The 27,778-nt window shown below is 39.3% G+C and overlaps 1 protein-coding gene across 2 annotated transcripts; it reads right to left on the bottom strand.

The window, feature by feature from the left end:
- Nucleotides 1-27,778, bottom strand: LOC104600317 (mitochondrial adenine nucleotide transporter ADNT1). Of its 2 annotated transcripts, XM_088895449.1 has the most exons (9): nucleotides 26,838-27,253; nucleotides 25,637-25,843; nucleotides 24,083-24,131; nucleotides 21,860-22,023; nucleotides 20,344-20,381; nucleotides 4,731-4,843; nucleotides 4,450-4,563; nucleotides 1,151-1,495; nucleotides 1-380 (listed from the first exon to the last, which is right to left on the bottom strand). In XM_088895449.1, the coding sequence occupies exons 2-9, from the start codon at nucleotides 25,672-25,674 to the stop codon at nucleotides 297-299; spliced, it is 945 nt and encodes a 314-aa protein (XP_088751575.1). In that variant the 5' UTR covers nucleotides 25,675-25,843; nucleotides 26,838-27,253; the 3' UTR covers nucleotides 1-296. The 2 variants fall into 2 exon arrangements, with proteins under 2 accessions (XP_088751575.1, XP_010261496.1); XM_010263194.3 differs by lacking the exon at nucleotides 25,637-25,843 and having other exon boundaries at nucleotides 26,838-27,778.

Genomic DNA, 27,778 nt, shown 5'->3' with positions numbered 1-27,778 from the left:
TTAATAAAAACTGGTAAAGGATATTTCTTTAAACTAAGAAGCTACGCACATTCACCTCGTGTTCCATGTAAAACCCTTATTAGCACAGCATATGAATCAGAAGTTAAAAGAAAAGGGCAAAAAACTTGGGGAATGTTTAGATGGCGACAAATGACAAGAAAGTAGGAAAAATATAACACTGAAAGGATTCAGAAAAAAATATATATACATATTTATATGTTCACCTCTACCCTCTTTCTTTCGCCTACAAAAATAGCATCATAATTCGCCAAACGTCTCAAGACTTTACCCAAGTTTCAGTCCGATATTCTCATCTCAACTCCAAGAACGTCCTTCACCATCTCATATGTCACAAATGCAATTGCAATGGATGGTACCACCTGAAGAAAGAAAAACAGCAGCAGCATGAAAACATCTCCAATTTAGATTTTATTTTTCCCTGTTTTCTTAATAGTAAAAATGTAATCTCCTTAACAAATGTAGTTCGTTATACATTTTCAGCAGGTGCAAATAAATGTAAGCTCCTTAGCTGGACAAATGACATTCTCCTCAATTTTAAAACCTAGGATACATTTAAAGGATGATAGAATAGATTGGGTTCCACAGAGGATTGTAGGGCTAATGTATGAACCACTATGAAGGAATCCTCTATCTCAATCTAACTATGGTGGGGGATCTATAATTCCTCAGTCCCAGAGACTGAAGGTGCCCATGCAACAATTTTACCTTAAGCATCCAGCCCTCCAGAAGGAAGACTTGCCAAAACAAAAACCAGAAACGCCCCACCTCTAAATTAAAAAAAAGAAAAGAAAAACACAATGGTGTGGGGGGAGGGGATAACAAATAGATGGCCAATGAGATCTTTACTTTCGAAGGCCAAAGTAGATTAGGACATTTCTACATTTCGTAACCAATATGCATATCAAATTAAGCTCTGAGAAGTGCACATAAAATGAGATGTCAATGAGGGGTAGATGGAATGGCAGGTCCCAAGTCCCAACCAACCTGAGTGTATCACATCCAAAGGTGTGGCAAAATATTGTCCTCTATACATGGTCATGAGATTAGTGATCTTTGTTTTAAACAGAAGCCAAAGTGCCTATTGGAGTTAAAGAGTCACTCAAGAGGTTGAATATAATGTGCAACTGACCTTTACAGAATTGGGGACCAAACCCTTGTACAATGCTCCAAAGCCTTCATGCCGAACTGTTTTCCTAAATGCATCAACCATACCAGTATACTCAAGCGTTGCCTTGCTCCTTCCATCACCAGTAACAATTGAAGCAGCATTATTCCAGCCCACCATCTGCATTCTTCTACGAATGACATCAAGAGGGTAAGCAACTGTCTGGCCAACTGTTCCAGCAACAGCTCCACATGCAAGCCTTGTTGTCACACTCAATTCAGAGTCCTCAACTAGGCCAAATGGTTTAGCTTTGACCAACCAGTCTTTTAAAGATTCATACACAGCAAAGTTGAGACCTACATATGGGATCTGCAAACATCAAAAAATAGTATAAGATCCACAAACAGCAATGAGAGTAGAACTTCTTGTTTCTCAAGTGGAGTTTTCCATTTTTAAAATAAAAAAGATCTAGTAATATTATTTTTAAAATTATTTTTTCTTCAGTGTTTGCATGTTGTGCAACTTCTTTTCACACCATGATTTTCTTTTTCATTCATCTTTTTTTTGGGTTGGATACATAATTCATTATGATTCTTCGACTCCCTAAAATTTATTTTCTTATTCTGCATTTTTTTTTTTGTAAATGCTTCCCCCCTCCTCAATTCACAGTTATTGATCCAAAAAAAAAAAAAAATGCTTCCCCCCTCCTGGAATACTGCAAGATCTTAAATCCAATATGAATGGCCTTCTTCTTTACACCGGTTGAGAAGGGGAATACAAAAAAAAAGAAAAAAAAAGTAGAGGGTTAAGAGTCTTGGAGAGAGAAAGGTGCAAATGAAATTGTGTTGGAATAATTCTCTGCTACAAAATGATGTTAACATGAAAAGAAGCCAAGCATATGTAGGTTTATCTTATGTTAATTCTAGAAATCCATAAAAGCATGTAAAGTAATCACATACGAAGCTTATGCATACATTGATCCACGAGCATATAAAGGCCCCTTCTCTTTAACCAGGAATAGAAAGAGCCCATTATTATGATTGTAATTGTAAGGTGCTGTCTAGGCAACATGGAATATTTTTGGGGTTGTCTTGTGCTTCATCTTGTTGTTGTAGGTTATTATCTTATACCATATCATATAATATTGAAGAAATAATGAAAAAAGAGGTGAAAGGGTACTGTAAAAGATTAAGTTTTCAATTCAAAGAACCATACAAATGTGATAACTATGATAGAACTTCAACTAGCAGCCTTCATCATGGTATTTCATTTATATCCATCAATATGAGGGAAAAAAACAGAATATTATCTTTCTATAGCAGAATAGGTTCTCCATCCATTCATTTTTTTCTTTTTGAACTGTAATTGACATGCAACACAAAAATGCACTGTCTTTCTGTGTGGCATTAACAACATAGGGGCTGCAACCCTTCCTTTTTCACCCATAGGCTATGTCATGTTGTTTTCATTATACTTTTAATATTTGGTTATTTCTTGCTATCACTTTTAATGATTGATACCTGCTAGGTTCAACTAAGGAAATGATATATGTCATAAAGAAAATTAGGCAAATAAGCTAATAACCGTTTACTATGAAAAATATTTCCTAGGAAGCACCTATCCTCTAGACAACAAGGCATATTATCACTTGGCCTTGCCTTAGCGCATTGGCAACTATGACACTGACCAAGTGAACTAGAAGCTTAAAGGAGGAAAAATACTTGCAATGTTTTAAAATGCATAGGCATGATGCGAGCCGTTCCACGTCTCCTTAAGAGGAGGGGAATGAGGAAGAAGAGGAAGGATGATCTCATCTTTTTTTTTTTTTCTTTTTTTTCTAATGAAAGATGTCTTATAGTAGAAGAATGAAGATGCATAACACAAAAAAAGGGATGCATTAAAAAGGTGTTGGGGTGGGGGGCGGGGGGCTGCAAACTTTCTTTCCCCTTCCCCTTCCCTTTCTCTTTTATTCTTTTCTTTCTTTCTTTTCCTTTCCCTTCCCTTTTTCATTTCCTTCCTTTCCTTCTCTTTTTCGTTCTTTTTTCTTTCTTTCTGTCTTTTTGTATGAAGCGTGCATGAGATGCATGAGGTGTACACCTCAGAGGCATCAATGCCTTTGGCATACAACCTCACCTTAGGGCATTTTGGAGGTGCCTCACCTTGAAAAGCTTTTTTCTTTTTTTTTTTCATACACTATAAAGGCAAAATAAACTATGATATTGCTCTAACAAAATTAAAAAAGAAGAACAAAGAAGATAAAGAGATCCCAGATGATCATTTAATTATATCTATATATCTCCATTCCCCAAAATTCTGTGGGGCACCTGATCATAAGAAGATGACAAGGACTCCCAACCAATTGGAAATGCAGCTTGCTTCTGCAGCAGATTTATAGATGCAAGCACACAAACCTATATTTGAGTACCGAGCAAATTTTGCTCTTCTTTTTCCTTTTTTCTTGAACCATAAATGCAAATTATGGTTTGAGCAGGGTGTCCTCTTAGGCTGTGTTTGGTTTGAAAGAAAAATAAGGAAAGGGAAAGGTAGGGAAACCTGTAAAGAGAAAGTACAGGTTTGTCTACCTTTCCCTACATTCTCATTCAAACCAAACACAGCCTTAGGGGGAACTGGAAAGGCACTCAGACACAAAGTTTGACACAGGATGAAATTAACAGGACGTCAAATACAAACTATCTACAATGCAGGGCAGGAGGGGCAAAATTATTTTAAGGTCAGAAGAACACAATTGTAATCAGTCCAAGATGGGGAACATTAGTATCATGATATCATCATCAATGTTTTAAAACAGGGAGGCATGATGCGAGGCGTTACTTCCACTACCTAGAGGCGTGAGGCGTAGTTCAGAACGTAAGAAGCGTAAGCCTCCCGAACACAAGGGGGCGTAAGCCTTAAGAGGAGGGGGATGAGGAGGAAGGAGGAGGAAGGGGGGGGGAGGAAGAAAGGAGGATCTCATTTTTCTTTATTTTTAATAAAAACCTTTTATATTAAGAAGAATGAAGATGCATAGCACTAGTTGAAAGGGGGGGGGGGGCTTGTCTTTCTTTTTCTTTCCCTTCCCTTTCTTTTCCTTTCCTTTTTTTCTTTTTATATGAAATGTGCATGAGGCGCATGCCTCTGGCACGTCTCATGAAAAAGGCGTATAAGGCATACACCTCAGAGGTATCAGTGCCTCTGGCATACGCCTCAGGGAATTTTGGGGGCGCCTGGCCTGGAGGCGCACCTCCAGGCGTATGCCTCCCATGCCTTTTAAAACACTGATCATCATATAAATAGTAGGATAAATGAATATCCCAAATACTTACTACTCCAATTACAGAAGGAAGCCAGCCTTTGTACAAAGCTCGTGGACCTTCTTCACGAAGGACAGTTGAAAGTGCATGGAACATTCCTCTATACTGATAAGGAGACTTCTCTGTCTGCAAAAGTAAGACAGCAAAGAAAACAATATTACAGGATCATAAGACTATATTTAGCAAAAAAGAAGAGTCATAAAAGACAAAATTAGAAAATAAAAAACATTGGTACCATATTTTATGAGTAGTTAGCCAAGGAAACTGCACATAACCTAGAGATGAAGCAATACCTGCACAGTTAGTCTGCCTCGTACCATGTCCATTGGATAAGTTGCTGACATAGCAATGATTCCAGCACATGCTCCAGCTCCAAGGCGTAAAAGAGGGGTTAACCCTGCATCTTCTGCAACAGATGACACATCAGTTAAATGAGATCCTTCGCTGTCATATTAACTTCATCTCAATTGCAAAATATGTTAATCTAACAGTGGACGTTCAGATAGTCAGCATTATTTGCCAGTTATAGAACTAGGTCCAGATTTAAGTGGATTAGTTATTTAGGAATGACAAAAGCACCAATGCACAAAGAAGGTTTTCTAGGCTCCAATTGGGTCAGTTTCCTAGTTCAAATTGGAGTTTTCAAAATAATAGCCAATCATTCAGAAGATATTACATACAGCAGGCAGCATGAGATGAAAAATCACTACCCACATTTTCTGTTAAAGTATATAGAAATGGAAATCATAGTTTAATTGGGTTGATCTAGGAAATTAAATATCAATTGAGTAAGACTAACGTGGGCTTTCATGTGATGACATAAGATATATGCAATCAGAAAGACCTCCTGTCTAAACATTACACAAATATTACATTGTTCTTTTCTTTTTTGATAATTAACATAAACTTTAATTAATAATAAGAGAATTATAACATTGCTCTTTTGTCAGGTGCTAAATTCATAATCAAGATAGACATCATCAATCAAATAAAAATCTGCATAAATGAAAAGAGGATTGCTAGTAAAAAATGAGTTTATGCAACTCTCGGCTTTCTTTTCCCTTAGAGATAAGGTGGGAGTCATGAAATACATGTTCAACTTTGTCTTGTAATGTTGTTTTGCAGGTCTCACCAAGCCTGTAGGACGAAGAACTCAATACCAATAGTTGCATAAATTTGTTTTTTTTTATATTTACTAGGATTTGTCATGTGCATCAAAATGATATCATAATCCAATAGTTGCATAGACTCGGGATGATCACATATATAGTTTAGAGTACTCTGCTGGAATCATAGCTACCACCATGCACCTTATTAATGTGAAAGAAATGGGTTGTTTAGAGCACAGATTCGACTTGCTGGATCAATGTTTGGTGGAAAGATTTATAGGGGCAGATCCAGAGAAGCTTGTTTCAGAGGCACTAAATAAGATGAATAAGGGAAAGACATTAGAACCTGATGGGATTCCAAATATAAGTATGGAAATGTATGGGGCAGGCAGGCTTGTTATGGCTACAAACTATTTAATAAGATAGTGAAAGAAAAGAAGATGCCTGATGATTAGAGAAATAACACTATGGTGCCTATATTTAAGAAAAAAAGTGATATACAAAGTGGTAATATCTATTAGTGGATTAAACTTATGAACCACATTATGAAACTTTGAGAGAGAATAATTGAACAAAGATTACGACTTGAAACAAGTAAATCAGATAACCAATTTAGCTTTATGCCAAAGAGATTTTTTTTTTTATCAGAAACAATAACTTTCATTAGAGATAAATTAACCTGAAAAACAGAATTCAACCCTTATTAGAAAAGGTTGATCCAATAAACATCAAACATTACAGCACTGCCCAATAAAGACTCTCCCTTGCAGTCCCTTGTTTTGCTAGGGCGTCAGCAAAACCATTTGCTGATCTCCTTACCCACTTGAACCAAACACCCACCTCCCTTGTTATGATAAGAATTTCCCTTATTAGCTGTCTATATTGCCAAATTCCCAGCTGCCCTGATTGCATCCACCCAATTACCAACTTGGAGTCTCCCTCTATCTCAATCTGCTGTAGCCCCAATTGTTTGGCCAGTTTTACACCTTGATGTAGTGCCAAGATTTCCGCTCTTAAGGAATCTCCAACTCCTATTGGACTTGAAAACAAAGCCATTATCTTGCCTTCATTATCTCTGAAAACACCTCCTATACCAAATGGGCCTGGATTACCTATAGAGCTTCCATCAAAGTTCAGTTTCATCCTTTGTTGTGCCGGTGGGGACCAAACTTCCTGTATCATAGCTTTGGAAGTAGTAGTAGATGCCACAATACCCCAGCTTCTATAAATGTCTTCAACTGAGAAATCCTTAAAAAGATCACAGGATTTCAACCAATGGATAACCTTAGTAGTTATTCCTTCTGCAACCTCTTCCTTGGATCTACATTTGCCTTTAAAGGTCCTATTGTTTCTTTCCTCCCACACTGACCACAATATAGCAGCTCTAGTGGCTCTCCACATAATCTTTCCACGAACCTTTGGTTGCCCGTAAAAAGTTGGATCAAAGAGGTTCACCACGCTTGAGGAGGGAGTCCACCTGCAGCCAAAGAGAGAAGAGAACCAAGACCAAATAAAGAACACAAAGGGACATGAGATTAGTAAATGTGAAATTGTCTCACCAGAACCCAAACAGAGGCAACAAACATGGGGGGAGAGGCACATATTTGGCCTCTTTTTCTGCAATAAATCCAAAGTGTTGATTTTTTGGAGTACTACTTCCCAACAAAAGGCCTAAATTTTAGGGGTTACAGGGCTACTCCACACCTCCTTTGAAGGAAAGTTCCCTACAAGGTTAGAGGTCTAAAGCAAAATGTTATAGAAAGAAGAGCAACTGAAAAAACCAGAAGGGGAAGGTTTCCAAATTCTGCTATCTCTATAGGACTGATCAAGAAAGACTTCCCCTAACTGAGTGATCAAATCATCAACCATCCCCATTTCAGAATCCCTTAGACCTCTTCTCAAGCCCAAATCCCAGGAGTTATCAACAAACACTGAAGAGATCACTTTTCTTTTGTTTTCAGACAAGGAGTAAATAGAAGGAAATCTATCTCTAAGGGAATTTTCACCAACCCAAACATCTTCCCAAAACAAGACTTTATTTCCAACGCAGACATCATATTTGAAATAAGGAAGCATAAGAGGCAAAATACTTTGAATAGCTTTCCAAGGAGAACACTGAGAAGTCCCAGGGTCGAGTCCTGCATCCCAGCCATTATCTGCCAATCCATGAATACTAACAATCACTCTAGACCAAAGTATGTCCTGTTCCATCGGTAGTCTCCAAATCCTTTTCCCCAGCAAAGCCATGTTTCTTAATCTTATATTTCCTAACCCAAGGCCTCCATCATCCCTACTCCTAGAAACCACCTCCCACTTCACTAAGTGATCCTTCTTAGTATCCCCTGGTTCCCACAAGAAATCCCTCATTATCTTCTCTAACTGGTTAGCTACTTTCACTGGTACTCTAAAGGTAGACAAGAAATAAACTGGCAGGTTGGCTAAGGTTGACTTGATTAAGGTTATCCTACCCCCTAAAGAGATGTAATTCCTCTTCCAATTTGCTAACCTCTTGGAGAATCTTTCAATTACAGGGTACCAAATACTCTCAACCATTGGGTTCCCTCCTAGTGGTAGTCCCAAATATTGTAAAGGCCAGCCCCCCACTTCACACCCCAAAATCCTAGCTAGGGGATCCACCTCCTCTCCCCCTAAATTGAGCCCTGCCACACAACTTTTTCCCCAATTCACTTTAAGATTGGACTTCCTTTCAAATTGAAGCACTAGACTCTTTAAGTTCCGTAATTCCCCTTCCTCCCCTTCACAAAACAAGATGATGCCATCTGCAAATTGTAAGTGTGTGACCACCACCTCCTCCTTACCAATCCTCCAACCTCTTATCAAATTGTTAGCATCGGCCCTCGAAATCATGGCACTTAACACATCAGCTACTAGGGTAAAGAGGAATGGGGAGAATGGATCTCCTTGCCTAATACCCCTCTTTGCAGGAAAGAAACCCCTAGCTACACCATTCACCAATATTGAAAAATGACATGAAGAAATGCATCCCTTTACCCAACTGCACCATCTCTCCCCAAACCCTCTCCACTTGAGAACCTCTAGTAAAAAATCCCAGTCCACCATGTCATGTGCCTTTTCAAGATCCAATTTGCAAACCAACCCCTTTTCCTTTCTCCTCCTCTTCACCTCAACACATTCATTGGCAATAAGTATTTGATCTACAATTTGTCTTCCTTCTACAAAGGCCCCTTGATACGGTGAGATTAGAGACGGGAAGATCTTTTTTAATCTTAGCGCTAGGACCTTAGAGATGATCTTATACATGCTTCCCACCATGCTTATAGGTCTGAAATCCTTTGGTTGGAGAGCGTCCTTCTTCTTAGGAACCAAGGCAAAAGTTGCATTTGCTCCCGAGTTAAATTTGCTCTCTCATAGAATTCTTAAAAAACCTCCAACAAATCCTCTCTAATTATCTCCCAACAATCTTAATAGAAGGCCATCGAAAAACCACCAGGCCTAGGAGCTTTAGCTCGATCCATGGAGAAGATTGCATTTCTCACTTCTTGGGCCTCAAATCTTCTTTCCAAAGATTCCAATAAGACACTATCTTCCACCCTCCACTCCAAGTCCTCTAAGCTCTCGCTAGGTCTCCCTGGGTTGTCAAACACTAATTTGAAGTGATTAACCAAAGCTTGAGCTATATCATCTTCCCTTGTCAGCAATTGCCCATCCCACTCCAATTTTGAAACAGAACTCTTCCTTCTCCTCCCATTTGCCAACGAATGAAAAAACCTTGTATTGATGTCCCCTTCCTTTAGCCATTTGCACCTGGATTTTTGCCTCCAACTTATCTCCTCCTTCCTAAGAAGATCTTCCAGTTCCTGTTTCAAATTCCATCTTTCCACCCTACCCTCTTCCTCTAGTCTTCTTTCAGCTTCTAGTCCATCTAGCTCCTGCACTCTCTGACTGATTTCCACTTTCCTTTGCTCTAATCTACCAAAAACCTCTTTATTCCAAATCTTAAGTCTAGCTTTCAAGAGTTGTAGTTTCTTGTAAAACCTATACCCCTTCCATTGGAATTCCACTTGGTCCACCTTCCACCATTCTTTTACCTTAGCTAGAAACTCTGGATGAAGTAACAACATGTTTTCAAACCTAAAAGGGCACGGGCCTCCATCTAGTCTTTCTTGAGACAACCTGATTGGGCAATGATCTGAAATAGGTCTCGGCAATGCTGTAACACCTAAAATACCCCATTCAGCTTCCCAATCCATTGTAAAGAGGAACCTATCCAATCGACAACAGGTAGGGTTTTCTTGGAAGTTTGACCAGGTAAAATTTGCTTGCTGAAGAGGGAGGTCCCGCAATGCAAAATTCTCCACAAAGAGATTAAACTTCCTCATGCTAGATGTAATCCTACGACTGGGGTTATTGGACTCGTTTAAGAATCTTATTATGTTGAAATCCCCACCCAAGCACCAAGGGCCATCCCACAAACCCCTAACAGCTGCTAGTTCTTCCCAGAAACCTTCCCTTTATGCCAAAGAGATCAACCATGAGAGCTATATTTCTTTTGAGATGATTGATAGAAAAGTTTAGAGAGAAGAAGAAAGATCTTTATATGGTGTTCATTGATCTACGATGGAGTTTCTAGAGAGATAATATTGCGGGTCTTGAAAAAGAAAAGGGTTCAAAATAGGTATATAGACCTAATTAAGAATATGTATGAGGGAGCAACGACTAATGTTAGAACACAATGGGAGAGACTTCAGATTTTATAGTTAATATGGGTCTTCACCAAGGTTCAGCACTTGGCCCTTATCTATTTGCACTAATCATAGATGAATTGACTGAACATATACAAGAGGAGGTTCCATGGTGCATTTTGTTTGCGAATGACATTGTTTTAATTGATGAAACTAATGAAAGATTAAATGCAGAATTAAGCTTATGGATAAATGCCTTAGAAACAAGAGGTTTTAATATAGGTAGGACTAAAACAAAGTATGACATGTAAAGTTAATAATAATAGGAGTGTAAAGATACACTTAGGATTGGAGACCAATAGATAATTCAATGTGACCATTTCCGATACCTTGGTTCAATAATTCATAACAAGGGAGAAATTGAGGATGATGTCACCCAAAGAATTAGAGCAGGATAGGTGTTGGGCAGTCAAGAAACATGTCCAGAAAATGAATGTGTTAGAAATGTAAATGCTAAGATGGATGGGTGGAAAAACTAGAAGGGATAGGATTAGGAATGAAGTTATCCATAGGAACCTAGGAATAGCTCCAATAGGTGATAAAATGAGAGAGAATAGACTAAGATGGTTCGGGCATGTGCATAGAAAACCGCCAATTGCACCAGTTAACCTAGTTAGAAGTGATTTGTTACACATTAAAGGGGCTAGAAGAGCTCGGTGTAGACCAAAAAGGACATGGGGTAAGAAATGATTTAAGCACTAATAATTTAACAGTGGATATAGCTTTAAATGGAATGAATTGGTGAAACAGGATTCATGTAACCAAGCCCATATAGTTGGAATAAGGCATGGATGATGATGATTCAGAAGTTTGTTTTTTCCTTATGGGCGTTGCGGGAATGGGACATAGGATATCAGATGTTAGGTGACAGCTTGTTTCTTTTCTTTCTGAAAACAAAATAAAGGTGCTAGTGATATTCTTAGATGGAAACTTTTGTAGACCAGAATACCAGATCACCACTTCACCAGAACTCCATTTCGATTGGTGTCTCCTTTAGCAGGCTGTATCAGAAACAACAGGTATTCAAAGTTAGTTTGGATAAATGTTGCAGGTATACCAATCCATGTGTGGTGCATCCTAGCATTTAGATCAATAGGAGATGCAATTGGAAGATTTATCACCATTTATAAGAAGGATAATTGTGGAGGGTGGGCCTCTTTCGCTTCTAATCTTCAGGCTTTTCTCTTGGAGGTCGAAGGCAGAGTAGAAGAAGCCCCTGGCTCGAAGGTTTGTTCTGTGCTCCGCCCAAAGCTTTACCCTGAAGTTTTGGTGTCCAGCTCGTCTGTCCTCCGACGAGTAGCAGTGGAAGAAGGGAGAGGGAGCTGGGAGAAGAGGGTGGTTTTAGTGGTAGAAAGGGTGATAGAAGATTGGACGAAAGTTATAGAAGTTTTAACAGAGAGGTTGGGATCAGAGGAAGATGTATTGTTGCTACCTTTTGCTGAAAAGAAAGCCTTACTAGATATTGGAAATAAGACTTTGTTCTTTAATTCTCTCCTTGTAGAAGGAAGCCTGATTAAGGTCCAGAATTGGGCTCCAGATTGCAACGAAGTTGAACCCAGAGCCGGCAGTTTTTGGATTAAACTTCTCGGTCTTCCCTTCAACCTTTGGAATGACCTTATTCTGGGGAAAATTACTAGAGCGATGGGTGGAGTTCTATTGGAGGCTAACTTAAGTAACTTGAGAGCGGTGGAACTCAAGGTTGCTGGGATCAATCCGGAGAACTTGCCGCGGATCTTCGAAGTTCTCTCAGAAGAAGCTTGGCACAAGGTCTGGTTAGTTTCAGAAGTTGAAGCTTTGCTTTGGGGAAGACGACCAGAGGTTGAAGATTCTGACAAGCTCGCAGGGGGGTGTACACGTGGCCTTCAGGGGCTGGCGGGTAAGTCTGTTGAGTGTGGGCGTTTTACAGAGGAAGGGAAACAATGGCAGGGGTGTCCCAAGTCTCGAAGCCTTCCTATTTTGGCTTCTTTTTCAAATTTTTTTGAAGAAGGGTTGTGTAAAGAGGGTGGCCCATCCTATGCTAACGTGGCTAAGTTGGGAAAGAACGGTTCGCGCGCTAAGTCTCTCTCCGAACCGGTTCTAAGAATGGTCGAGCCGGTCGGGCCAGTGGGTGAACTTCCTATCGGTTTTAAAAGCCCACGTGACAACTCAAGTCATCACGTGGGGCGGGGCAGGCATGGGATGACTTCTTTCATCTATCATCGTCTAAGTCTCGCCCTCTCGACTGTGGAGGGGCGAAGTCTGCGAACAAGGCTGGAGAGTGCCGGCCTCTGTGCTGGGTCCGACGAGCAAAATCTCAGTCTTTCTGATCGCCCGAACCCGCGCTATTTGAGAGGCAGACTAGAAGAGAAAGAAGAGGCTGATCAAGGCTGGTTGAGTTGCGGTTCAGATTCTGATCATGTTGATAGTTCAGATGACTGTGGGAGTTTAGGCAGTGCGGCAGTTGAAGCTCTATCTAAAGGTCAGAACAGCAATTCATTTAGCCTGGACTGTTTGTTCTTAGGGGATTCAGTGGAGGAAAGAAAGGTGGAGGGGGAGGAGCGGGTGTTTGATTTTAACCCATTACTGGCTGAGCCCCCCCTCAGTTCTAATGCTTTGCAAGAGGCCGAAAAGGAGGTTGCTCAGGTTTTCTCAGAGCAGAACAAGGGTACTTCACAGAGAGGTACATACTTGGGTACAGAAAGGGGTCTTTGTGTTGATACAGCGACAGGGATTTCCCTCCCCCATCTCTGGGAGACAGAGTGCTCTGTTTTCCCAAAAAAGAAAGTGACTACCTCTCCTTCACCTTTGCTCTCTCCTCACTTCTCTACCTCAGGTAAATCCCTCAACTCTGTCAATTCAGTTTTGGATACTGATGAACGCTTTGTATCTCTTGTACCAGATTCTCTTCCCAACCAAGAGTCGGATGCCCTTGGTCTGAAAGCCACAACGAGTCTACAAAGGGGGGAAGCGGGTGAGGAATCTTGCAGAGAGGCAATAATTAGGGAAATCTTAGAAAGCCTCTTGGGTGAAGTGGGAATGAAGGATTTGCAGAGAGGGAGCCTAGAGGGGACAGACAGGGTTGGAGGTAAAGTGAGAAGGAACAAGAAGCTTCCTAGGAGTGAGGAGAGTGCTTCTTTAGGGAAAGAGGAAACTTTTGGGGAAGAGTCAGTTGTAGAGTTTGTGAAGAAGTTGGGGTGCAAGCTGAAGAACCCGAATGACCTAAAAGCCTACATGCAAAATAAAGAGGACAGCAAGATGAAGTTTAGAAGGCTGAGTGAAGTGGAGAGATTAAAAAAAGATTTTGAGGGGGACAAGAAGTTCGAAGTGAAAGGGTTTAGAAGAAAAGGGTCTAAATAGTTCTTGAAGGACTTAGGGTTAAAGCCTTTAGTTTACGATGAGAATCCTAAGTTGGAATGTGAGGGAGTTGGGTAGCTTTAGGAAGAGAGCAACAATCAAAGAGGTAATTAAGAAATTCAATCCGGATGTGGTTATGCTTCAGGAGTCCAAAAGAATGGATTTTGATTGCAGCTGGGTAAGGAGTGTGTGGAGTTCTAGAGGTATTAAGTGGGTGGCTGCTCCTTTGTGGGGTTCCTCGGGAGGGATTGTGACCCTGTGGAAAGAAGAGACTCTCTTAGGTGTGGAGGAGCTAATTGGAGATCACTCTGTCTCCCTGAAGTTCAAACAGGTGGCCGATGGGTATGAATGGGTACTAACAAATGTGTATGGCCCCAATGACTATAGGCAAAGGGAGAAATTATGGGAAGAACTGAGTGACATTAGAGGCCTTTGGGATGGACCCTAGTGTATGGGAGGGGACTTTAATGTAGTGAGATTTATGGAGGAAACCAATAACCCCAGACAGAGAGTGACAACAAGTATGAGGAAGTTCAACCAATTTGTGGACTCCTTTAATCTCAAAGAACTTCCTTTCCTAAATAATAACTTCACTTGGTCCAACCTTCAATCTCAGCCAATTTGCTCTAAACTGGACAGATTTTTGTTCTCAACAGATTGGGAGGATCATTGGGGCAACATTACTTCTAGGGCTCTCCCTAGACTCACTTCAGACCACTGGCCAATAGTTTTGGTCAAGGAGGAATTAAGAGGAGTAGGGCCTACCCCTTTCAAGTTTGAAAATATGTGGTTGTCTCATCCGGATTTCACTGAGAAAATCAGAGAGTGGTGGGAGCAAGTGAATCCGGTAGTTGATTGGGAGGGAATGAGGTTCCACAAGAAACTCCAATACCTAAAATCTCAATTAAAGGAGTGGAATAGGCTGGAATTTGGAAGATTAGAAGAGGCAAAGCAAGTTCTGGTGGAGCAAATTGAGGATTTGGACCTGAAGGAAGAGAGAGGCCCCTTTGGAGAGGAAGAAAGGAAGTTGATATGGGTTTTAAGGAGGAAGTTGGAGGACATCCTAATCAAGGAGGAAATCAGTTGGAGGCAAAAATCTAGGTGTAAGTGGCTAAGGGAGGGAGACAGAAACACAAGGTTTTTCCATTCAGTGGCAAATGGAAGGAGAAAGAAGAATTACATCTCTAAGTTGGAAGTTGATGGAGCAGTTTTGTCGCACCCGGCTGAAATTGCAGAGGCCCTAGTAAATCACTTCAAATCTATTTTTAGAAGGCCTATGAATGAGAGAGTGTGGTTGGAGGGTTTGGATTGGCCGACTCAAAGTGCAGAGAAGAGAGAGTGGCTAGAAAAAAGATTCGATATGGAGGAGATAAAGGAAGCAGTTTTCTCTATGGATAGGACAAAAGCTCCGGGTCCAGATGGGTTCACAATGGCCTTTTACCAGGATTGCTGGGATATCTTGGAGAATGATCTTGCTTCGGTCTTTGAGGAGTTCCACAGGAGGGGTGTAATAAACCCGGGATTGAACTCAACTTTCATTGCCTTAGTCCCAAAGAAGAAAGATGCCTCTCAACCAAAAGATTTTAGACCTATTAGTCTGGTGACTAGCTTGTACAAAATCATTGCTAAGGTGCTGTCTCTCAGGATAAAGAAGGTGCTCCCCTCTATTATTGCACCCAACCAAAGTGCTTTTGTGGAGGGAAGACAGATCACCGATCAGATCCTCATTGCAAATGAGAGCTTGGAGAGCTTTAAAAAGTCAAAGAAGAAGGGAGTGATCTGCAAATTGGATCTGGAGAAGGTTTTCGACTTAGTGGATTGGTCATTCTTGATGGAGGTGTTGAGGAGTTTTGGTTTTGGTGACAGGTGGTGCAAGTGGATCTGGGGCTGTGTTAGGACTTGCCATTATTCTATCCTGGTGGACGGGACTGTGGTTGACTTCTTTCCGGCGTTGAGAGGTCTAAGACAAGGAGATCCTCTTTCCCCTTTTCTTTTCACCCTTATTGTTGATGTGTTTGGGCGATTGATTCATAGAGCAGACTCGAGGAATCTGATAAGAGGGTGGAGAGTAGGAAGGGAGGAGGTTCCCTTAACTCTTCTACAGTTTGCAGATGATACTATCCTTTTCTGTAAAGGAGGGAACCTCAGTTGGATCCGGAATCTAAAGTTGACAATACAACTTTTTGAGCAGATATCTAACCTCAAGGTAAACTTCGACAAGAGTTGTGTGGCGGGAGTGAATGTGAACGAAAGTGACCTAAGGGAATCTGCAGATGAGCTAGGTTGTGCTATTACGGATTGGCCCTTGACTTACTTGGGCCTCCCTTTAGGAGATAATCCTAAGAGTGTCAACTTTTGGGCTCCGGTAGTGGAGAGGTTTGAGAAGAGGCTAGCGGCCTGGAAGAGGAGTTATCTTTCTTTAGGTGGAAGAGTCTCTCTCATTAGATCTACCCTAGCTAACCTTCCTGTTTACTTTCTGTTAGTGTTTAAGATCCCCTCAAAGGTTTCAAATCTTTTGGAAAAATTAATAAAGAACTTTCTATGGGAGCTTGGAGAGGAGAAGAGAGATCATAGGGTGAATTGGGAGGTGGTCTCTAGGTGTAAATCAATAGGAGGTCTAGGGATTGGTAATTTCAAGAAAAGGAACATGGCTCTTCTGGGGAAGTGGTTGTGGAGGTTCTCTTTGGAAAGGGATAAATTGTGGACTAAGATTGTGGCTAGCATTCATGGGCTGGAAGACAATGGTTGGGATCCTGGAATCTTGGCAAGGGCTTCAGTTGCTTCTCCTTGGAAATCCATCCACAATCTACTTCCAGTTTTCTCCCCTTGGATCAGGTATGGTCTAAACTCTAGTAACCGAATATTTTTCTGGGAACATCTTTGGGTTGGGGATTCTCCTCTGAAAGACAAGTTTCCTTCCTTGTATGCTCTTTTAGACTTGAAAAATGAACCCATTTCTTCTTTCTTAGTCCCTTCATCTTCCACTTTGGGCTTTGGTTGGAACCTTGGCCTGCGTAGGGCAATTAGGGATACGGACTTGGATAGCCTAGTAGCTCTGCTAGCCTCCCTTGAGGGTGTCTTCCTAAACCCTGCTAAGGAAGACACCAGATTTTGGACCCTTTCTAGCTCTAGTACCTTTTCTTGTGCTTCTTTCTTTGAAACTTTAACTCAGACTCCTACCCCCCTGGGGTTGTCCTTTCTAGTTAAGGAAATTTGGAGCAGACCTATTCCTCCTCGGGTGGGGTTTTTTTGTTGGGAAATTTTCCTGGAAAGAATCAACACTTTAGACTTACTCCAAAGAAAGAGACCCAACTATTGTTTACTTCCTAATAGATGTACTCTTTGTAAAGATGATGGGGAATCTGGCTACCACCTCATGGTCTCTTGTAAGGTTGCTAAATCTGTTTGGGAGTGGGTTTTCTCCCGTTTTGGGTGTTCTTGGTATCCTCCGGAGACTGTCCAAGGTTTGTTTTCCCCATCTTTTTTCAGTTGGCCTAAGAAGCGAGGGAAGACTATGTGGAGGTGTATTAGGGCAGCGGTTTGCTGGTCTTTGTGGGAAGAAAGAAACTCACGTATATTTTCTGACAAGGAAAAAACTTTGGAAGATTTGTTAGATCGAATCCTTATAAGAGCGGTCCATTGGCTAAAATCTTTGGAGTTGTTTTCAGATTGTCCTATGGATGACTTGCTAAGAAACTGGAAAGAGATTGTTTTCACTGCAAGATGCAAGAGGACTCTTTGTCTGTTCTGGTCCCCTCCCTCCTCGGGCTTTTTAAAGCTGAATTTTGATGGCAGCAGTGTAAGGAATCCAGGGCCCTCTGGGATTGGAGGAGTCTTCAGGAATGAGGAAGGGATTGTTACTACTTTATTCTCTGGCCCTATTGGAGAAGGTGACTCTCTTAGGGCTGAGATCCTTGCAGCGCTTGAAGGAATTCGAAGAGCAAAAGATCTAAATATTAGCCGTTTGATTCTGGAAGGTGACTCGAAGGTGGTGGTTAATTGGTTGAAGACAGAGGACAGTGGTTTGTGGAACTTTTACAATGAGAAAAAACAGTTCTTATGGCTGGGTAGGGACATAGAGATTCAGTACAGCTGGGTGAAGAGGAGTGCCAACTCATTTGCGGATGGGTTGGCCAAGCAAGGAGTGAATAGGGAGGCTGTTTTCTGGGCTAGTTTTTAATTTTCTTTGCTTTCCCTGAGTTTTCTGATTTTTGGGGAGCTAAGTTATTTTATCTCCCTTTGTATTCATTTCCCTCTATTCTCTTAATTTAATGAAATTGATGTTATTGATCAAAAAAATAATAATTGTCTCCTTTAGCATGCTAGGTTTCTTTATAGTTTAGACCCTATAGAGATTGTGTTGTAGACACTTAAACAAGTGACTGCAGCGCATCACATCCCACTGCACAGCTAAAACCCCACACTCAGATAACAAGTAAAACTGTGCTGAAGGATACTTAACTACGATTAAGCCTGGAGAGGACCCATACAACAGTCACTCAGTCAAACAACAAACCAATGCCCTCTCAGCAAGATACAGCGAACCATCGCCACAATGCAGAATTGACAGAACACCAAATAACAACACACATGCGGTTTAATACACCAGCGCAGTAACCCTCTAAGCTGTGATGACACCACCAAAATGTTGCAGCACAGCAGTACAACACGACTTGAGTGCTGCAATGCAGTAATTTAACATGCATAAAAACTGCAACGAATTAGCAGCACATTGACACTTCAATCAAAACAATTAAGGCATAGTGAGAAGTTCTAGAAGCAGGGTTGTAGCCAAACTTGTGCTTGTGTGCGGACCCCGAGAAAAGGGCGGGAGCCTTGGTCCTGGAGTCTCCATGATGACATGTGGCAAAACTCTCCTCCAATACCGAGTCCTTGCACAAGCCCCACCTGACTGTGTCTTCAACTCTCCTCCAACCTCCATTAAAGCCTCCTTATAGTTCGCAGAAACCTCCCTTCTCCCTCTGCCCTTTTCCCAAGGCCATCCACCATCTTTCAGGAAGACCCATACTGTTGCCTTACCTCCCCACTCACATCTCCTTATAGATAAGAGATAGGATAGTTATTGCTTGGGGCCTCCTCCATTAGACAGTAATGAACTTTGATGAATGCAATTTGGGAAACCTAGGTGACTCAAGAATAAGTTGGAACATAGCACTGAACAGAGTGAAATGGTGGAATAGTATACATGAATGAAGCTGACCCCATATAATTGGTACAAGGCCTAATTTAATTAAGGTGACTCAAGAATCAGTGCTTCTTCTATGGACCACAAGTAGATGATTGTAATGATGTTCTCAGATCCAATTGGCACCACAACTCAATTAGAGAAGAAATGTTGACTACTTCAAGATTTAGATTGGCTAGTTCCCTTGGGTACAAGGATCTGATTGTGGAAAAGGAATTTAAAATTATCATCAGCTAGATGAACCGATGAAAGAAGGAATAGCAGGTCTTTGATGCTTAAGACATCTAATCATGGAAGTTAGATATCTGGCGTTACCAATTTAGATACTTTTTCATGGGTCCACACATTGCAAGTATTGTATCAGATTCCCTAACCAGGGCGGGAATCAGTAGACAGCCTTTATTTTGGGGCACATACGCAGTTCAGTAAATTAATAATGCTTGTATTTGTGGGATCAGTTTGGGGAAAAGTAGCACTTGAGCTAGCACCTATTCACCTATTCATTCATGCTTTAGGGAAGAAATTATTAAGATTGTATTGTATATTGGCACCATGTTCTTTTTCAATAAATAAATTCATCACCAGTAACTAGTGAGAAAGAGAGTCCATTCAGAAAAGAACCCAACATATAAAGTAAAAAAATTGATTCACATTGGCAGGATCAAGAATCGAGTGAACATAAGAAAAATGTTTCCTTACATGCCTAGTCTAAAGTGTTGTTTTAAAATTGTAATCATATCATATATTGTAGAGAAGGTTGAAATGAATAGAATCGTAAATATATTGTAAACCATAAGATTACTTTTTGTTTTTTACAAACTTGTCAAAAAATTAAAAATAGATATACTAGTATTTAAATAATATAGAAAAGTAATTTTACCCTATTTTAATTCATATCTACTATTTGTGTATCTAAAACAAGAGCTTACAGCATGTACACTAGAAGCCTATGAAGATAAAATCAAGTTTGACTTGAATGACATGTAATATACATATAGTGGCTCTTCAACCTACAAATAATAGAAAATAAACTCAATATGGTTTTAAGAAGGTCATAAATAATCTATATAAAACATTTTGTACTAAGAGATTTAAAATAAGTTCCCTTTGAAAATTTTAAAAAGAAACAAAGAAATGACAAGAACTAAGTATTAATTGAATTGATTCAAGTAGCATGAATCATATAAATTGTAAGATATAGAAATAAAGTCATAGGATCAAACAAAAACTGTATTGCAGAAAAGGATTTAGACATAAGATTCAAATTGAAACCCTTGGAGTTCATTATTTGAATCATAAAACTATATCTTAAATTGCAAGATCTTGACAACCCTAAACATGTGTAAGAATCGAAGGGAGAAACTTCAAAAGTAGATTGAATAGGGTACCACATTGTACCAGCTTTCATATATGGAATATTATATTATATGCATAAATGTGAGAGTGTAATGTAAAAAAGAAATCAATCATAAACCATAGAATAGTAGTGCAAACTCTGAATAAATATGATAAAGCAAAATAGAGGCTGCCATACCATTGCCAGTTTGCTGCCTATAAAACCACAGAATTCCACTGTGTAAATATCAAGAAATAATTAGCACATGGAAGACAATGAACTGCAAATAAAATAACATCCTGCAATTCAAGGTATGAAATAAAAAAAATAAAAAAGGAAGAAGTGAAACATTAAGACGTGTACTGAAGGTTGCCAAAAAAACCACATGAGCACAAAAGGAACTGCCATTTCATTGGACACAAACATGGTTGTCAAGGCATTACCTAGGTGACAAAACAGTTCTCCACAGTCATTTAAAAGGGATGCCATGAAAGAATTAAATATGACATCATTAAGACATTAAGGCACTCCTCTAGACAATGTAATGGGCTTGAGGATATAAACCAGCTAGGAGGACTGGACATTTATTGATATGCTGTACACATTTATTGCTTTAATACTTCTCTCTCTCTCTCTCTCTCTCTCTGATATATATATGGCAATTTGTGAAATAATGATATTAAGTTTGCCATTGCCTTGTGATTTTGATGATATAGTGTACTTTGTTAAATTAAATGCATTGTTTTTTTTTTTGATAATTAATTAAATGCATTGTTATTCAGTAAAATTATCGATCTATAAATGCTGTATGTCATTCCAACTAGATAAATAACAGAAGAATTTCAGTTTTTTTATCAATTTTCATTTCCATGGTGATATGTTACCCAGCATCACTTGTACACAGTATACCTTGACAACTACAAACACTAAGTCCAAAAATTGCATGCAAAAGGTTGGATAGAAAAACAAATAAAATGGATAGCACCTGGGAAGCAAAGATACTAAAGGTATAAAAGACTTTCTATTACTACGACCATTTGATAATGGTTGCATTGGATACACTGAACTGCTTGCTTGTTCATCTTTAGTGGCTAGTTTAGTCCTAAATATCACATGATAGGCCTGGATATGGTCCAAACCTTTGGCCTTTTGTTTTGGAAAAAGTTGCTGCTCTCAGACTCAAACCTGCATTGTCACACTTGCCAGCCCGAGATTTTACCATTTCACCAACTAATGGCCCCTAGAAGACAGGAAGTGAGAACGGGTCTCTAATTTTCTCTTGAAGGGAGGGGTGGAAATTTTGGTGAGAGAATGGTACAGCAAGATATTAGGGAGAGTGATGAAGAGGGTTGTCATTCTGAATTTTTATTGGATTGTTTGTCTTGGTAAATCAAGGAAATGGCATGTTGGGTTTAGGCTGTTTTTAGTAGTTTGTTGTTTTTGTTTTGTGGGTTTAATGAGCAAATCTTGTTTATCTTTCTCTTTTCTTGGTGGTATTGTATTTTCTTCTTTTTATCTTTTAATAAAAATTTTCTTCACTGTCACCAAGAAAAAATTACTCTCAGTTGTAAACAGTTTCTATCCACACACTATAAAACACAATCAATAGTTCATGAAATGTATGTTTGTGTATGGTGAAACATAGAAACTGCATGTGCATAAAAGAAAAATGAACATTAAAACAAATAATAACAACATTAGAATGAGCTCATACTTAGATGCTTGCTCATAGCTGAAGAACTTGACAGCTGAGTTTGGGACAATACGTGCACAATTAGTTCCATTGCCTTTGAACAATCCTCGGAAACCTTCAGTTTTCCATATATACTTCAATCCTTGAATTGTTCCATTATACTTTATATTGTGAGGATTTTGAACCTGCACATTCCAGTAGCTACAAAATGTATCATGTTTTTAACATAAACTATGAGAAGAAAATTATAATAATGTATATATACTGATGAATGTATCACACTACATATATTGCAGAACATTATAATTAGATTACCTTTACATTGATAAGATCCTAACTAGATTGATTAACAGTATATGACATCTCTAATTCTTCTAATTAAGTTTTACAAGTTTCCCTGCACTACATACATTCTCCTGATAATTTGTCACTTTATAAGTGAAACTTCAGTACTTAACAATCATCTTAAATCTTTTAGACTGGTATGACTGCAGAATTGCAACTATAATTCAATTTCAAAGAGCATGAAGGGGAATGAGGCACCATAAATCAACACTTCATCCTTGGAAAAGAACCTTATCCTTTTCAAGAAAGTCAGAGTTTTCCCTTAACCTACCCACCTCCCAACACAGAGAAACAAACACAAACACATACAGATGCAGCATTTGGAGGATCGTTTCTCCACTACTACAAAAGTGGCCCTAGGGACTCATTTCAACAAGGGTCCAGTTTGAGGAAATCTCCAGTCACAGTTTTCCCTTTGAGGTAGTTTAAATAGTAAATGCTAACTGAATTACTACTTATCAAAAAAAAATGCTAAATAAATTACTTAAGAGCCTATTACATTCCTACCAATATTGGTTATTCATGTGGACAGAACCTATCAACAAGGTCCTAACCATTTATCACCTCATATCTTGGGGTAGAGATGTTAGGAATGCTAACTGAATTACTACTTATCAAAAAAAAATAGCTAAATAAATTACTTAAAGGTCTATCATATTCCTACCAATATTGGTTATTCATGTGGACAGAACCTCTCAACAAGGTCCTAACCATTGATCAACTCATATCTTGGGGTAGAGATGTTAGGAGTGTGTGTGCACTGAACTTCTTGATACAAATCTGGAATCACTCCTTAGAGTTGTTTTGAAGAGAGTTGATTGTTCCAGGTATCTTCATCAATTTGGCGGATGCTTGCTCAGTTAGGCAGTTTAGTTAAAAATAGTTCAGCTATGACACCAGAAAGATATGATATCTAAAAAAATTGTGACCAACCAACCGGTATCATAAACAAGTTAACCAATCAGGTGGAATTTATCAAAATTCACAGGTGGGTTTAGATTGGTCACAACTCTTATGGTATGCAGTCTTTCCAGCATCATAGATAGCTAAAATTCTTTGGAGCTTACCCCATTTTTAGCTATCTGACGCATATGGAGGGAAAGGAATTATGGTATCTTTGATGGCATTCATGGGAAGCACCTAGGGATCTTATTAGTGATAGGAAAGATAGAGCATGGAGTATATTGGCTTAATATTAGCTTATTTGAATGAATGTCCTAAAGATTTTGTAATTGGGAAAAACATATTTTTGAATGTCAGTAGATAATGTAAATGAGATGAAAAACTATACATGTATTTCTTTTTTGTATAGGGGGAACATGCTTAGTACATTTTTGCGAATAATATAATACACATTCACCTATCAAAAAAAATGAGTATTCTCTTTCTTTGCTAAAAATACTAAGCACACATTTTTCTTTCCTATTATGCCTAACAAATCCATTAAATATTGTACATAGGGTCCACCTGAGTTATAAAAACATGATGAAAAACCCAAAGAATCAACTTTTCTGATAAATGAGGACAAAGTGGATATGGGCAAAATTGATATATATATATATATGTGTGTGTGTGTGTGTGTGTGTGTGTGTGTGTGTGTGTGTGTGTGTGTGTGCATTCAAAACACACATGCGCACACGCACACACACATAAAGAAGCATGCACAAATGATTAAAAAGGCCCTTATTCCCCGGCCCATCAAAACAATGAAATTCACACATATAACATCTAAAAGCCTGGAATCATTAACACAATGGTTGGAAAGTAAAATAATGCAAAGAAGCACAACAAGAAATTCATATATATCCCCCTATTTGGAGCCAACCACTTGGACTTCAATCCTTGGCTGAACTAGGTATAATGAAGGAGGAATTCCAACAAAATAAATAAATGGTGTACCTGAAGCAAAATTTTTAACCGTTCTAATGGAGCAACAGCAGTGCGTGACCTGAAACATAAATACAAACTTGATTGAGGAATATCAAGGCATGAAAAGAATTTGCAGAAGTATATCCCTAAGAGAAAATACAAACTATAGGCATATTTTCATTATCATATACCTATAAGTTATAAACAATCTCTAATTGACAACAAATACAATTCCAAAATGTTGGGTTAACTTACACTATAAAACCACACTCTTCTTCAATAGTTGATGATAGTTCATTAATGTTAAGAATGATCATATTCTAAGAACATTTGTATGAAGTTGAAATATCACTTCTAGTAAATAAACACCCTAAGTCCTAGCACATTAAATATCATTTATAACAATCTACCAGACCTTCAATCTACCCACATAACCAACAGAACTACAACTTTACCATGTATCCTTGTCTCACATATCTTCCTTTCTTGAGAGCCATTCCATGAATGTCTTTCTTGCATCTCCCCCTACCCTTTTTTATGAGCATTGTATCTCCCTTTCATTTCTTAACCTATTTTCATGTACCCTTACTGTTTGCACATCACTCTGCCAGTGTGAGCTTGTCTTACACCACCGGTCCAAACCCAAATAAAGGAGCCAAGGAGGGTTGTGTCAAGTTTGCATCTAGCACTAAAATTTTTGCCAGACTTTCATGATCATGGATCCTGATTAGGGCCATCAATGGATTGGATATTGGTCCAACCTGATCTGGTCCAACATGAGTTCATTACAGATGGATCAGGTCCAATCCAATCCAATAAATATTTTGGATTGAACTGGTCCAATTCAATGTCTTATTGGACCATCCGGCCTGTTCAAATTGGTTTTAATTCAGATTGCATCCAACCCAAACCCAGTCCATTGACATCCCTACTCTTATCTTCTGTCAATGGACTGGATATTGGTTCAACCTGATCAGTCTAATATAAATCCATTAAAGATGGACCAGGTCCAATCCAATCCAATAAGCACTTTGAACCATTAAGTCTGGACTGGTCCAATTCAATGTCTTATTGGACCATCCAACCCATTCAAAATGGTTTTGATTCAGAAAGGGTCCAACCCAAATCCAGACAATTGACACCCCTAATCCCGATTTGTCTTTTCGTGCTCATGTTAGTGCATTCTTCAGAAATGAAATGCTACAATAGTCTCAAATGGGCAAGGGTATGTAAGCGTTAATAGTTTAACCATGGATATTGCATTAAATAGAACAGAATGGCGAAACAGGATTCATGTAGCCAACCCCATATAGTTCGGGTAAGGCTTGGATGATGATGATGATGATGATGATGACGACTTCTTGCACATAATGAAATGAATAATTTCTAATCGATAACTACATAATGAATGTAAAGGAATTATAATTCCTCCTTGCTAGTTAATTTTGCTCCAGGGATGGGTTTGGCAAATTTGAACCAGGTACGCCCATGTAATTTGGTAAAATCTTAAAGATTCACCCCCATATTAATGGGCCTAATTTCCTTTTACTCTTTTATCCTTTCTTTTTGAATCAATCTACTTACTCTGCATTTGCATTACAAAAGCTGTTGATGACACCCATTGGTTAACTTCCAGACTGTTGTCAAGGCAAGTAGGCAGGTACCTCTAAGTGCCAAGCGCTAGCATTATGTACTCCGCCATTAATAATTTTAGCAGTCCAAGATTTGATTCATTTTCTTTTGATCAGTGTCTAAGATTTTATTATTTGATGCACGAAAATCATATACATGCTGTAAAGAAAAGAAGGCACAATAAGATTTCAGCTTCAAATAGCAAGTACATATGGCAATACTCAAAAATCAATAAAACAAAAACAATTTATTAGTTTCATATTTATGACAGCATTATTGCTACAGAACCAAGGGCTCTGAATCTAAAGCGAACGAAATGTCCAGTTCCTAGACAATTATGTCACTGTATCATAAAGCTTAGAAGTATATAGCTATATTATTATGGGACAAAATTCTGACAACAAAAGGAAGATTTACATAGCCTGTGAGAACGCACCAGTGAACCATCTAATTTACAAAACATCCTACCTTTTGTACACAAACAATTTTAGGAGACTTTAACAATAATATAACAGAATTGCAGTCACCTTCACTTTTAGCAATTGAGGAAGCAAACAAACTTAGATGGTGATAAGAAATCTAGTTCGTGGTGCATTGAAGTTTGTGCAAATTAATAAGATGTATAATACTGCATATTGGCATGCCCAAACAATCTTTCCTCTAGTGTTTAAGCAGATAAATGAAAAATTAATTTTCTTGTTCTTCTTCTCTTTTTTCTAGTGAGAATTGTGAACATGATGTTCACAAGGATAATAACTATGAATTGGGATTAGTGCAAAACAATAGTTAGAGCTTAATAAATTAACGTCGTTTTGGGGGATATTGTAGAATAAGAAAAATTTTAACCATCAATTATGTATCCAACAACCGACGAAGATCCCAACTGAAGTTGAGAAAAAACAAAGTCGAATGTCAATTGCAAAACAAAATAGAAAAATACGGCACGATCACACTAAGAAGATCGCAAATCCCATTAAAGGATTGAATAACCAACCACGTAACCATAACTAAAAAGGCAAAAATAAATCTCCACCACCTCCCCCCAAAGGAAAAAAAAAGAAATGCAAAAACAGAACCAGCAAGAAATAATGGGAAGCTAACACTAAATTCACCAGGAAGCAAAAGAGAGAGTTCGAGTAGATGAAGAACTCACACTCCTCCGGCGACTCCTCCAGCAACGAGAGACTTGCAGATACTGAGGATCGCGTGACTAGGCGCCTTAACTCCTTCACTTGCAAGCTTCGCCTCTTCAGCAAGATTGACGATCGTCGAGACTGCAGATTCGCTTGTTTTCCCGACGACATCCTCCGAAGCCATCAAAGATCAAACCTTACGAAGCAAACTCAAGGCGGAACCCTAGGAGCACTAGGAGCTTCGTTTTCTTGAGCCGGTACTTCCGCGATGGATCAGTTTTCCGTCGATTAACCGAGAGCAAAAATCTCCATTTTTCTGCTGTCGCAGTTGTTGGCGGTGACCATAGAGAGGAAAGAGGTCGTTGGCAAAAATATGCCGGGAAAACACCACTTTTGGCTGGAAGTTCACAGATGAGACGGCGTTCTGTTAATTCATATAATGTGATAGAGAGAGAGAGTCTCAGAGTCTAATAAGTCTGTGGGAAAGAATGGCCGAATGAGGGATGTGTTAGTTTTATATGGTACTGGTAGTATAATGGTACAACAAGTGAACCCGTTCTCTTCTGTTGGTTGGATTGCCGATTGCCTTTCCAAAACGGAAACCTAGACACATCTGACGGCCGTTGTTCGTACGATAGCCATCAGACCAATTCCGATTGTGACGGGATCTGCTCCTCGCAAATGGGCGCCTCGCAGGAACATTTATCGTGCATTGGGAACATCTTCCGATTGTGACGGAAATTTAGACACATCTGACGGCCGTTGTTCTCGATATATGTGAGGAGCAGATTAGGTTATATAAATGCCGTCGAGATTCTAATTTACCCAAATACCCTTTCTATTTTTCATATCTACAAAGTACACGTTGTACTGAAGGAACGAGGAAGTTTCTACTGATCCCAAAATGGCGGGGAGAGGGTCAGCCGGGGGACAAGGAATCGGGGCTCCCAATCCCACTCCC

Source organism: Nelumbo nucifera, chromosome 1, assembly GCF_055504915.1.
Source record: "Nelumbo nucifera cultivar China Antique chromosome 1, China Antique-T2T, whole genome shotgun sequence".
NCBI lineage: Eukaryota > Viridiplantae > Streptophyta > Magnoliopsida > Proteales > Nelumbonaceae > Nelumbo > Nelumbo nucifera.
Note: the sequence above shows the minus strand (reverse complement) of the source record. Positions and strands in the feature narration are given on the sequence as shown.